General features: G+C 48.8%; 1 protein-coding gene across 5 annotated transcripts in view; it reads right to left on the reverse strand.

Moving 5' to 3' along the window:
• The window catches only part of Ptch1 (patched 1), a 65,767-nt gene that overhangs the window by 16,598 nt on the left and 36,319 nt on the right, over positions 1 to 12,850 (reverse strand). For all 5 annotated transcript variants that reach the window (XM_050143848.1, XM_050143845.1, XM_050143844.1 and 2 more), the window contains 4 exons: positions 7,561 to 7,679; positions 6,622 to 7,024; positions 5,926 to 6,235; positions 867 to 1,009 (listed from right to left, as the gene is read on the reverse strand). In XM_050143848.1, the coding sequence (XP_049999805.1) occupies positions 867 to 1,009; positions 5,926 to 6,235; positions 6,622 to 7,024; positions 7,561 to 7,679 (975 nt within the window). The remainder of the gene's footprint in view (positions 1 to 866; positions 1,010 to 5,925; positions 6,236 to 6,621; positions 7,025 to 7,560; positions 7,680 to 12,850) is intronic.

A 12,850-nucleotide genomic window follows, 5' to 3' on the forward strand; every position in this document is an offset into this window, starting at 1 on the left:
CTCTTCTTTCTCCCGGGAGAGGAAATGGTATCTTGGTGCCTGGCCCCACCACAGGCATCCCACAGACTCCCTGATCCCTAAGTCCAATTCAGTACGTCTCTGCTATCCTGTCAGGCAGGCTGGTCTGCCATACCCTTGTCAGACCTGACAGCCTGTTGCATGCCACTATAAAGCACCAAACCTCACACTCCACAATGACTGAACCATGTACTTTGTAAATCTGTCGCCTTTAGCGCCAGCAAAAGGGAAAAGATAGTATACAGAGCTGCCGAGATGATTAACACGACGGTTTCTGTCCAAAGACAGGGAAAGCAAACTACTACCCACAAAGAGGCCTAGAACTCACTCCAAATCCAGGGTGCAAACGTACCCCTGAACATGCCTGAGGAAACCAAATATGCTAGAGTCCAGGTGCTTCAGATACAGAATACTATCAAAGGGAAGAGCTTTCACTCCTGAGGGGTGAGCAAGGTGGGCAGTTTGCGTACCTGTCTGCTATGTTCAGGCCACAGCAAGCTGCCTGTACTCACCATCTACTCTTGGGCCCAAGTGACCTCTCTGATCTCCTAAGCCGCCCACCCACCCAACCACAAATCCATTGTTGTCCCCTGTCTGAATACACCATACTGATGACCATGACAGGATGAGCCACTGGGAAAAGCCTGCACTGTCAACACCATCATCGCTATGGCGTCCCCTCTCTTGACAAGAAGGGAAAGGGAAGCCTTCTGGCCAGCTTGGGGTCACACAGTTACCACCTCCTATCATTTCAGGTCCTCACGGGACAACCTGGGAAGCCCACACCGCCAGCCCAGTTTCCGCAGGTCAGCTGCCCAGAAGTTGTTCACAGTGGAACAGTAGGATACCTGACTGATGTCGATGGGCTTGTCTCGGCTGCCAGTCTGCACCAGGAGCTTGTAGGCGAGGACCCCATCGTCCGACCCATTTTTGTAATTGTTTGGCATGATCCTCCCAGTTTCCCAGTCACTGTCAAAGGCATCCTGAAGTCCTGTGAACAGCAAACGCGTACAACACATTAAAGCCTGGGCCAAGAAAGAGGGCCTGGTTCTGAGGGATTACGCTGAGGACAGCGGGCAGGGCGGGGGCCCCATCTGCAGCTTTCTTTCACTTAAGAAAGGACTGCCATGCTAACCAATCGCTGCTAGGGGGACAAGAAAACACACGGTTTACTCAAACCGAGGAGCAAAAGTCCAGGAGATGGATAGATGGCTCAGGGCCCTTGCTGCTCTTCTAGGGAATCCGAGTTCAGATCCCAGAACCCACTTTGGAGGGAATAGAACTGCCTGAAACTCCAACAGCAATGCCTTTTATTGTGCATGTATGCGTGCACACACACACACACACACACACACACACACACACACACAGAGAAAGGGGAGGTGGAATGGTGGCACAAGCCTTTAATTTCAGGAAGCGTAGATGGCGGATCTTTGTGAGTTGAAGGCCAGCCTGGTCTACATAGCTGAGATCCAGGACAGCCAGAGCTACATAAAGTAACCCTGTTTTAAGAAAGGAAGGAAGGAAGGAAGGAAGGAAGGAAGGAAGGAAGGAAGGAAGGAAGGAAGGAAGGAAGGAAAGAAAGATAGATCCCCTTTTTTTCAGACAAGGTCTCACTGTGTATCCATCCTTGCCTGCCTTGGCCTACACCTCAACCTCACTATATAGATGAGGCTGGCCTGGAACTAACAGAAATCCACCTGCCTCTGCCTCCCAAGTGCTGGCATGAAAGGTGAGCTCCACCATGGCTATAGCTCAACTCTTTTTTTTTTTCCTTTTAACTTCATGACTATTCCATCAAGCAGCAAGGGAGAAGAGAAAGACACACACTACATCCACTACCCATTGCATGCCACACAGGGAGCTGCGTCAGGGGTTCCCCAACAGGACCAGAAGTTCTACCATTCGAGCTCCCAACCTCCAACAGCAGCTTGGCTGCCCCTGGAGCCTGGGCGAGCAAACACAGCTCTGTCAATCTGATCCATCTGTTTGACTTGTGTAGCTAATACAAGCTGTGGGTTCCGCTGCCAGGTTGTGTAAAGATCACAGCCAACACCTATTCATTCTCCTCCTGTTCTCTTCCTCTCTGCCACCCTTCCGCGGGGAGGGATATGTGGGGGGGAGAAGGAACACGGGGAAATACCTCAGGGCGAATTTGGATCTGTTTGAGAACAGGAAGCCACAGGCCAATACAAGGAGGCTCTATGAGAACAGATGACAAACCGCAAGCCCTGGGAGGGGAGGAAAAGAGCTTTCTGGGCTTGGGGGATGGGGAGCCCACCAGCTCACCACACACAGCTGGGCTTGGCCTCTGTAATCAAAACCATCATTACAGACCTGACACTTTGGCTACAGCTGTAAAGAGATAAGCGTGTTGGACTAGAAAACAGGGCCCTGGTGACCCAGCCTTAGGGTCTAAGCACTGCCTGGAGGGCTCTCTCCCCAACACCCCCACCAGCCCCCTCCCCAGTAGACCCCCTAAGTCCCAGGTGCTCAGAAGAGCCCTGTCTGTGCCTGCTGTATCAGATACATCTGCTTAGAGAGATGTGTTTTACTTCATTTCAGGACAGGACTAGGGGGACTTCAAAGACAAAACACAAACTAAACAACAAAAATATATGCTCTGTGAATGCTTAGCATGGTGAGGCGTTTGGGGTTGGGGAGCGGGAGGAAGTAGGGCTGCCCATAAAACAAAAGCTCCCCTCCAACACTATTATGATGTGGGCATTGTCTCCAGGATGTAGGCTGGGTCACCCGTGGGCCCCGTACTTCAGGGGTAGGGGCAGGCAGACAGAGGGACCACCAGCGTGGAAATCTCCAGTCTCAGACAGACTTTTTCACAGTAAGGTTTGCACAGGCAGCAGTGAGCAGATGTTATTTTATGAACCAAAGTCCTTCCCCACCCCCATCCTGGAAAAAAAATAAACAGAGAGGGAGAACCAACCACTCCCCAACCCCCTATGAGGGGCCTGCACTGTTTGCCAAGCTAGGAGAGAGGAGAGCTTTTATAACTCCAGACTTGCAGGGCTCAGTGCTCAAGGGCTATCAAGGGCTACTCCAGGTGTCCACCTTCCTTAGCATTCAGTTCTAGAGCTCATCTCCTGAGGAGCCAATTAGCATCACCATCCCCACCCTAGAGATGAGAGGACTGAGGCCTGCAAAGGTTAAAGGGTTAGAGCTAAGCTTTGAGCCCAGGCAGCGCAGAGCCAGCATCCACATGTATGGAAACCCACACTGAGAGCAGCGTGCTGTTCACACAGAGAGACTTCTGCACTATCTAGGGATCCTGCAGCCAAGGCAGAACATGCTTCCTGCAATGCTGGCCCCAGTGCAGTCTACAGTTACTGACTTCACGAATAGCTGAGTTCTTTCACAACTAGTTCAGTATTTTTGACTAACCACTGAAAATCTCAACTACCATGAGCTGGACACCACACACGTGCCCCTTGGCTGACATTTACATTCCAACAGTTTACAGCAGAACCTTGTATTTATTTCAGCTGCAGTTCTTACTAGAAACATTTGACAGTCTGGGCTACAGGAATTACCCAAACATACAAGCCCCTAGAACTGAAAGGATCATCTACTTTGTCCAAGTAATTCAGTGTGAATTAAAAATGCCACCTGCACATGGTGCACAGATTTCAACTCTAACTTCATTCACCTCCTTATGTGGATGTTCACGGTTGTCCTATGGGCTGGAGATAGACCTCAAAGGGAGAGTGCTGCCCTGGTTCTACCTCAGAACTGACTTTCAAAATGGCATGAGATAATTCCTATATAAGCCATTAAATATTTTTCTAGGAGTGAAAATAGAGTACCTATTGGAGTGTTGACCAAGGCCAGTGAGACGGTACAGTTGAATGGACTTCAACATGACATACAAGTCTCTGGAAGAAACGTCGCTGTGAGAATAGCTGTTTCCCCCAAGGAAATATTCAGGGACCTGAGCAAACACTCAGCAGGTCTGAAAAAAACGCCTCAGCAGCCAAGAGCCCTCCTGTCTGTGAGCAGCGCTCTGGGCCCTGAAGGACCCACTGAGGCATGACAGCTCCAGCAGGGTTGTGGGATTCTGACACGTATCAGTGTGGCTGGGTGCTGCTTGCTCAGTAACCAAACTGTAGTTCAAGTTACAGATATCTATGCATACGAATGTTTTGGGTCTTACTAGAGTCGGTCTTTAATACTGTCTAAGACACCCTTCCCAGCCCCAGCCTACCTCAAAGGGGAGTCCCTGGCTGAAGACACTGGAGAGCTCCTTCTGCAACACGCTCCTCTACCCAGCACAGCAGACCTCTTTGTCATTTGTGGCAAGTTATTTGCATGTCTTTGGTCAATGTGTACGTGTGTGTGTGTGGGGGGGGGGTGAAAAGCAGAGACTCTGGCAACTGTTTGGCTCTTTGTTAATTCACTACTTAAAAAAAAAATAACGCATGGAGAACCGAGTGTAAGGAAATAAAACTTGGGGCGAATTCAAGTCATCTCCAGGGCTTCCTGATGCTTTCTCCACCTTCCCCCGAAGTGGGACCTGGCACGTGTGTACGAGCAAATTCTAGTCACTGCTCAACACCGATTCCTGTCGGATCAAGCTGTTTATCACCTAATGCAGACTTATAGGGGAAACTGGCTGCCTGATCTTTACATGCAAGAGTACTGACTTAAGACAAAAAGGGCACTTAAATATGTGTTTAAATAAGCCTAATTAAGTGGGAAATTAAGACAGCCACTGGGATAATCTAAGCCAACAAATGCTGGAGGTGCAATTATTTGGGTGCTCCAATAAAAGCACTTTTGCTTGGATTGTGTGGATAATGGTCCTGATTGTCTACTGCGCCCTGCCCATGTCAACATTAACAGATGTTCTGGGAACCAGTCAGCAGTTAAGAGCAAATTCAGTCCGTCTTACGCTTCTCTCCAGCCTACTAACAGTACTTCCTAGAGATGTGCCTGAGAGGGTTAAAGGCGCTTGTTCTGAGTTCGATCCCCAGGCCCCACATAGTGGGAAGAGGACAGCCGTCTTCTGACCTCAATAAGCACACTATGGTGTATGCACACGGACACACTCACACACAATCTATAGGTAAAACGGAGGGAGGGAGGAGGAAGAAGCAGGATTTGCCTCTCCATGAAACAGCAGGATGTGGGTAAGCATTTCTAAGTTCACCGCCAAATAGAAGGATGGTTGGTACTGAGCTCTTTGGAAGACAGCAGTGTCAGAGGTCAGTGTGAAACACACAACCACTTCAGTGTCAGACGCTGACACAGGGAAGTCCTGGTGGGAGTGAGCGATCTTTACACCTTCCACTCTGATTCGCTAGGGACCCAAAGTAAATGAATACAAATTAAAAGATGATGTCCAAAATATGCAATAGCTGCCCCAACCCACTGTTACAGTAGGCTGTAATTTAACAGACAGACAGCTCAGAAATCCCACCAAAGACTCCAGTTTCACTTGGTCACCGAAGTAGCCACCATCCAAAAGGAACAGGAGCAATAGACCTCCAGGCTCCCTGTTTTGTCTTTCTCCAGTGTGTGTTCACAAAAGTGTCAACAGAAGGGCTCTTACTCACATAGTTGTAAGTTGTTAAAGCCAGAGCTGGGAGACTGCCACTGAAGGGGGCTTTCTACAAAACAGGCTGGACAGGCCCTCAGCAACTAAGAGCATTTGTTACTCTTGCAGAGGACCTGGGCTCGGTTCCCAGCACCCACACCTCCAGTCCCAATGCCCTCTTCTGGCCTCAGGGACCAGATACACACATGATGCACACACATGCATGCAACACACACACATGTAAGATAAAGCTTCTCCATTACGATGGAATACTTTCATGTGGTGGACAGAAGGGAATTACTGTCTGGGAGCCTGGGGCGCGGCAGGTGAAGGATGGTGGCCTGCCGTAAGCCTACCTTGGAGCCAGTCTCTGAAGTAGTGCAGCCACATTTGGGGAAGTTGCTTGTTCTCCTCCAGCATGACATACTTCACATTGCTGAAACTCTTATGAAGGTCGTAAAGTAGGTGCTGGATGTTGGGGTAGTCTGCTTTCTGGGTGACTATGTACATGTTGTAGAAAGAAAAGTATTTGAACTGCGCAGCTATAAAGTCATATTCTCTGGTTTCCCGAGGGACAATGTCCGTGAGGTCCAGCCCGTCTCTCACTCGGGTGGTCCCATAAAGGCTGACCCCCAGCAAGCCCAGGAAGAGGAGGATCACCACCACCTGCAACAGAGGGAAGGGCACTGGATGAGATCCAGAAACACATTCCTGATTCCTCCAATACCAGCACCAACTGCTTCCTTCACTCCACATAAACAGCCCAGTCTCCCAGAGGAGAAAACAAACCACACTAAATCACCTTTTTAAGTAATCTCACAAAGAATGAAAATATATATAAAGCAAGGGACACATTTATACTCATAGCACTATCTGTTTCATGGAGCCTCCCCATGTGGGAGTTGGCTCATTAGAGGAGCCCTGAGGTTTGCAATCTGACGCTGGCGGGCCTGTCCTGAGCATACACGAACATGATGATGATGGATCCCAAAGGTGCCAACAGTTCACATATTTCTCTTCCAGGCAGGAGGCCACACACGGTGGAAGGTTACCTTGGCTTTGGGTTTCAAGAGGAAAGGAGCGTAGTGCTTCTCAGCAAACGAAGACAGTGTCCACTTGGTGCAGGGGGGCTCGAGGCAGTGAAGGCTGGAGTCTGAGAACTGGGAAAGCAGGTCCCGGGTGGAGCTGGTGCTCTCTGGGCTCTGACAGCTGAGGGTGTCCTGGGTGACGGTGACAGGCTGCACGGAGATCTCGGATCGGGGCTCGGCGGTAGTGTAGTACACGTGGGTGTGAGGGTCGTACTCTGTGCGGAGCTGGACAGTGGACTGCATGGTGATGTGGGTCTCGTGAGCAAAGCTATGGCTGCTGTAGGGCGGTGGTGGGCTGTAACGGGTGTTGCTGTGAGGCTCGGTGTAGGCCTGTGGTTCAACCTGAATCACCCTGCTTACACAGGGGCTGAAAGAGAAGAAGGAAACACACCGTAGTATGATCATGAGGGAGAAAAGGGGCTTTCACTTCTGCTGAGCACCGATGCTGGCCAGACACCACTGATCTGTTTCTCTGAAAGCATCACCTGACTCCTTTGGACACAGATGTAATCCGGTCCAAGACAAAAGGCATAGTTGACCCTGAAATAGTGATAACCCCCTTCAAAGCAGAACTCCAAAGATCTAAAAAAAAAAAAAAAAACTAAAAACAAAATCTACCACCCTGTGTTTCTACAATGCTCCACAGAGCTACCAAACAGTTCCAAACAAACCCAGGTTCACAGTGGAAGAAAAGACCACCAGCAGCAGAATCTCTAAGGTTTCTGGGCATATTCAGTTTGGGGAGGAGGAAAGTGTGGCAGCTCACACGTGCTGAAGAGTCCTCTGTCTGCCCTTTCCTGCTCCCATCTCACCAACCCAAACACTGTTAGCTACATTCCCTTTAGACTCTAAACAGTCTTTCTATGCCCAGTAAAGGCCCCAGGACCCTGAAAACATACATACCTGGTAAAACAGCAGAAAATATCCAATCTCCTGTCCTCTCGTCTATATAAATCCATGCTGAGAATTGCTGGGAAAATGAGCAGCACCATGGCGAAATTGAACACCACCACCACGGCAGCCTGGAGCAGAAACGCAACTGAAGTCATCAATACACCTCCCAGTTAGCACGGTGCTTCATAAGCAAACGTGTACCATGTGCATGCAGTGCTCACAAATGCCAGAAAAGGGAGTCAGATCCCTCGGGCTGGAGTTACAAACAACTGTGAGCTGATACGTGGGTGCTGGGAGGAGAACTTGGGCCCTCTGAAGAGCAGACAGGGCTCTTAACCACTGGGCCATCTCCCCAGGACCCCACATAAAAACGTTCTGGATATTAATCTCAACAACCTGCTGCTACCTAGAGAAGCAGAGCTACCAGGCAGTGCAGGGTCTCCCTCTTCTCTCCCCACCACTGAGACGCTGTGTGTAACTGAAACGGAAGAAACCCAGAATTTATACAGGCTGGAGTGAAACCATTACCGACTTACTAACCTAACCAGATCACATCTACAAAGCCAGGCAAAGAAAAGACTTGAGAAATTTTACCTCAAAACAAAAAGAAGTATTTTCCTTCTAGAACGTTTCTAAGAGTTTCCACAACCCTGATTAATAATCTGTATATAAAGTAGATCAAGTCTAGCAACGTGTCACCTTTAAAACATGAAATAAAATTTCACACATGTCCCCTGAGGTTTAATAGGCACGTTCCAAATAGCCTCGGGAGCAGCTTGCGGGAGCAACAGCCAAGGTCAAGGAGAGTTAAGCAGAAAGAAATTCCTGTGTGTGATTATAGTCTGTAGAATAAATAAGTACGGATTCAAAAGCCACTCTATAACCTAGAATAAACACAGGGTTAGGTTCTGCAGTACTTGGGCAAATCTCCTGCTGACATAGTAAAAATTGCAAAATTGGGCTGTTATTAGGCAAAGTCAACAGGGCATCCAAATGCAGTCCTTGTTCTGAGAAGTGGACAAGAAGCAGAAAAAAAGGAACTGGGAGGGGATGCTAAATAGCCAAGAAATAATCAGAAATTCATTTAAGAAGTAAAATCTCCTAGTACAGCTCTGAAAGGATAGTTTCTGAGACCGTCTCAAAACAGGAAGATGGGCTGGGGCGAGGAAAGGAAGCCTGGCCATCACTGGTACCAAGAATTAAAAACCAGGAGACACTTCACAAAGGGCTTTTTGAAGGGAGTGTAGGTTTATGCTCCAGGTGGAACAGCGAGCTGGAGGAGATGCCCTTCAATAAACAGCCAAGTCTTCTTTCTACATCACGCCAACTCTTTCCTGAGTCGATTTTCAAAGGATCTCATCAACAGAACAGGTTAACCAGGGCTCAAATGTGTTTCCTTATAAAGCAGCATGTATGTGTGACAAGCTCCTGTCACGGCTGTGACGGGAGACGCTATCTAGGAGCTACATCCCTTCTCTGTGAAGTCTAATCTCTGCTGGGTGCTGGAGAAGCCAAGAGAGCAAAGAGGAACCTTGCCCTCAGAGCTACAAACCAATCGGATCCAAGGCTGAGCGAGAGGTGCCATTTTAAAAGGCAGGTCCCCAGCAGCTCAGGCAGTGAGTGCTTGTGTGTTGGGGTGGACAGAGTGGCTGGTCCAAGAAGGCTTCCTGAGAAAGGTTTCAAAGATGAAGATGAGTCCAGGAGGGACAAGAAAGAGACAAGGCAATAGAGGAACTCCTGACTCAAACCACTCAGTCCTGAGACAGGTGATGGGAGGTCAGGCTGTCCATAGGCACCCACTGTGTTCCTATAGTAACCAGGATGTAGCCAGTTGGCCATAGACAACCAATTACCTAGAAAGACTGGCTTCCCAGTCTTTCAGATTCAAATGGAGGTGTGATGCAAAGTCCTCATCTTAACTGGTTTGGATGCTCTTGTTGGGGCTGGTGACTCCTGAAAGGGCATACTCACACTAGGTGTGGAGCACTCACCAATTAGATGCAGGGAATTCTGGGAAGACTAAGACTAGAGATTTTCCATGCCATCGGTCATGTCTTGGCTGAATCCTATTAGCCTTTTAAATTCCAGCCATGTTAACAGCTCAGGAGTAGAATGCAGAGGTAAGTCCTAGGCATCTCTCAAGAGTGAGGGCAGAGACTCCTGAGCCACTAAGTCTCACAAGGGCACAGGCAGCAGGTGTAGCCACGGCAACACTCATCAAAAAAAAAAGTCTGACAGGCAGCTATCTTTGCTCACTCAGATGGAAGCAGAGGGGTGAGAGCCCACAGCAATGCCCCTTCTAACCTATTTTTTGACAATGTGTTACGTATTTAGAGGAAACCATTTTCTGCAAAGAAAACAAATGCCAACATCCCCCATGGGTGTCAAAAACTTAAAAGTAACTAGCAAGAATTTCTCAAGACAGAGTGGTCTCCGCAAAAGAAGACAAAACCTTAGAAACAACAAAAAGAAATTCTAAGACAGAGAATCGGATGGAAACAATCTTGGCTGTGGATTGAATCCAGCTACTCTGCTTGAAGATGCTGCCCCACCCTCGAAGCACCTGCAGTGGCCCTGCTGAGACACCTGTGGCAGGATCCTAACCTAAAACCTTTTACTGGCTTAAGAGTGGTTCACTGGTAGACTACTTCTTTGTGGGGTCCTGAATTAAAATCCCACTGCCACAGACAGAAGAAGCGGGGCATAGAGAGAATGCTCAGCGGGTAAGGGTAGTCACTCTGAAAACCTGAGGACCCGATTTCAAAGTCTGCTGTGTAACAGTTTCCTCCAGAACTGAAACATTCTATCAAAGAGCTATCAAAGTGCCTGAAACTGAACGTGTCTGATCCACTAGGCCCCCTCCCTGCCTCAGCCAGCAGAGCCAAGCTGCAAAGAAAACCCTGAGATCAAATCAGCTGTGTGGAAGAGGCAGAGGTTTAGACTAGGAGTCATCTGTAAAGGACACAGCCAAACCTGCTGAGCTGCCTGCAGGCTGTGCAGTGGGCTTCAGGTTCCTAGCTTTGTGAGCTGTCACCCATGCTGGGGTGGGCTCTGGTGACGTAGCTGTCTGCTCCTGGAAGTAACCCCTTACTAATACTCCTGCAAGTAGCAATCATTGGTTCACAAAGCTGGACTTTGGTGGTGTTCTCTGTGCTCTGGTCTGTGTCACAGGTTCCCTATGTGGTGTGAGTGGATACGCATGTGCTGCACCGCCCCAGGAAAAGCTTTTTCACACATACAAATGTGGGATAAGTTCCCAGTATCCACATACAAAGTTAAATACTGCTTCCACTTCCTGTAATCCCAGCATTGGGGTGGAGCTTCCTGGTCATCCAGCCCAATGGCTGATAAGCTTTGGTTCGGTGAGACAGCAAAGGAGGAAGACACCTGATGTCCTGCTCTGGCACCTGTGTGTGAGCCTACACACCCATATGCTCACAGTCACATACTCGGGGGGGGGGGGGGGAGGGACGATGACACAAAAAAATGAACATTTAAAGCAAACCTTTATCATTAGAACGAGTAAGGGTCTTGCTCTTGTGGGGGGAGGGGGTTCACTGAGGAACACCACTACAATGAAGGCTGACTAGGAGACAAGCTCTTTCTTTGAGGGAAGGAACGCTACTATTTTGGTCAGGGAGAAAAAAAAATCCGAAGTTTCATAAGGAAAAAAAAATCCAAATGTCACAATGGTTTATTACAGCACAGAACGTCTCTGGGCCCCCTCTCTCTGGATACTCTTGGTGGCTACAGGTGACAGACGCGCACACACACAAGGAAACATAAAGTACTCATTTCGGCCCTGTAAAGGTGCTTACCTTGGGAGAACTTAGCGCACTGGATTTCCTAAAAGGCTTTTCTATCCTCGGGGAGAGACCACACCGTGGGGTGTCATTAGGGGAGGAGAGTTTGCCTTGAGGAACCACCAGTACTGAGAGAAGAGGAGAGCCAAGAGTGAGGGAAAGAAAAGGAGGGAGCGAGACGGAGCTGACGGAGCAGAGCGAGGCGGGCACAGCGAGGGAAAAGGTGCGAGCAAGCTGACGCGGAGCAGAGCAGACAGGAAGTGGGAGAGAGAGCAAGAGCAGAAGGCTTCGAAGTGCAGATTCCAGAAGCAGCTCTGTTCCAGAGTCAGCCACACACGATTGAGAGCGGACACAAGGAGAGCGTGTAGCAGATGCATGCCTGTGCAAACTGCTTCCTGAAACCGAGGTACCAAGGCCATGCATTTCTTCCCTCATCTTTCCCATTACGAACCCTTGGTTATTTCCATTTCCTTGCAGCTCTGTCCAGTTTCAGATTCGACTTTACTTATGAACCACTATTACCTTTATTCCCGTAGACGTTTATAATGCCAGGCCTCTTCCTGGTATCTTTTTCTTTTCTCGGGAGTTGGTGCTTGTGACTGACAGAGAACAAGCTCTTCTCTCAGTCTCGGATCTTAGACTGTTAGGGAGGCCTTGCACCTCACCCCAGCAGGGTCTCTATACTGGTAGGGAGATGAAGCTCAAACACCCAGGGGACCGTTTCTACTTAGGTGACAAATGTTTATTTAAAGAGCATAAATAGGGGGCTGGAGAGATGGCTCAGTGGTTAAGAGCATTGCCTGCTCTTCCAAAGGTCCTGAGTTCAATTCGCGGCAACCACATGGTGGCTCACAACCATCTGTAATGAGATTTGGTGCCCTCTTCTGGCTTGCAGACATATACACAGACAGAATATTGTATACATAATAAATAAATATTTTTTAAAAAAAAGAGTATAAATAGGGACACAATGTATCATCTGTCACCTTCTCTTCCCATGACCAGCACCTGGTGATGAGCAGAGCCCATGAAAGAGTACAAACTTGCAAACAGTATCACACAAGGATATCAAAGTGGCTTCCTTCAGGCAGCTGGCCACCTCTTTCCTTAAGACAGCCTAGTCTAAGAAAAGAGAGACAAATGCTCCCTTCAGCCGAAGCTTCAAAACTTGAAATTAATTCAAGAAACTTCCACCAAGTCATGAACTACCCAAAAACCTGCTGCTCTGGCTGCTTCAGACTTTCTATGAACTATGACTACTAGGTCTAGCCCAGGGAACAGATTCTTCAGGCTGACAGCCTGGGTATGGGAGGACCTGGTTGGGAGGAAACTGTCAGAGTAACAAGGCCTGCAACACAGGTCTTGCACACACAGTGAGCAGCAGGCAATGTAAGCTTGCTTAAGCAGCTGGAGAAGGGAACAAGGAACCACAGAGGACAGGACAGAAATGCAGAGGCCAACAAGGAAAAGGCGGCGGGACACAAGGATCCCCAAGA

Source organism: Alexandromys fortis, unplaced genomic scaffold (assembly GCF_014885135.2).
Source record: "Alexandromys fortis isolate MF-2015 unplaced genomic scaffold, M_Fortis_MF-2015_v1.1 scaffold_1, whole genome shotgun sequence".
In the NCBI taxonomy this organism is placed as follows: domain Eukaryota; kingdom Metazoa; phylum Chordata; class Mammalia; order Rodentia; family Cricetidae; genus Alexandromys; species Alexandromys fortis.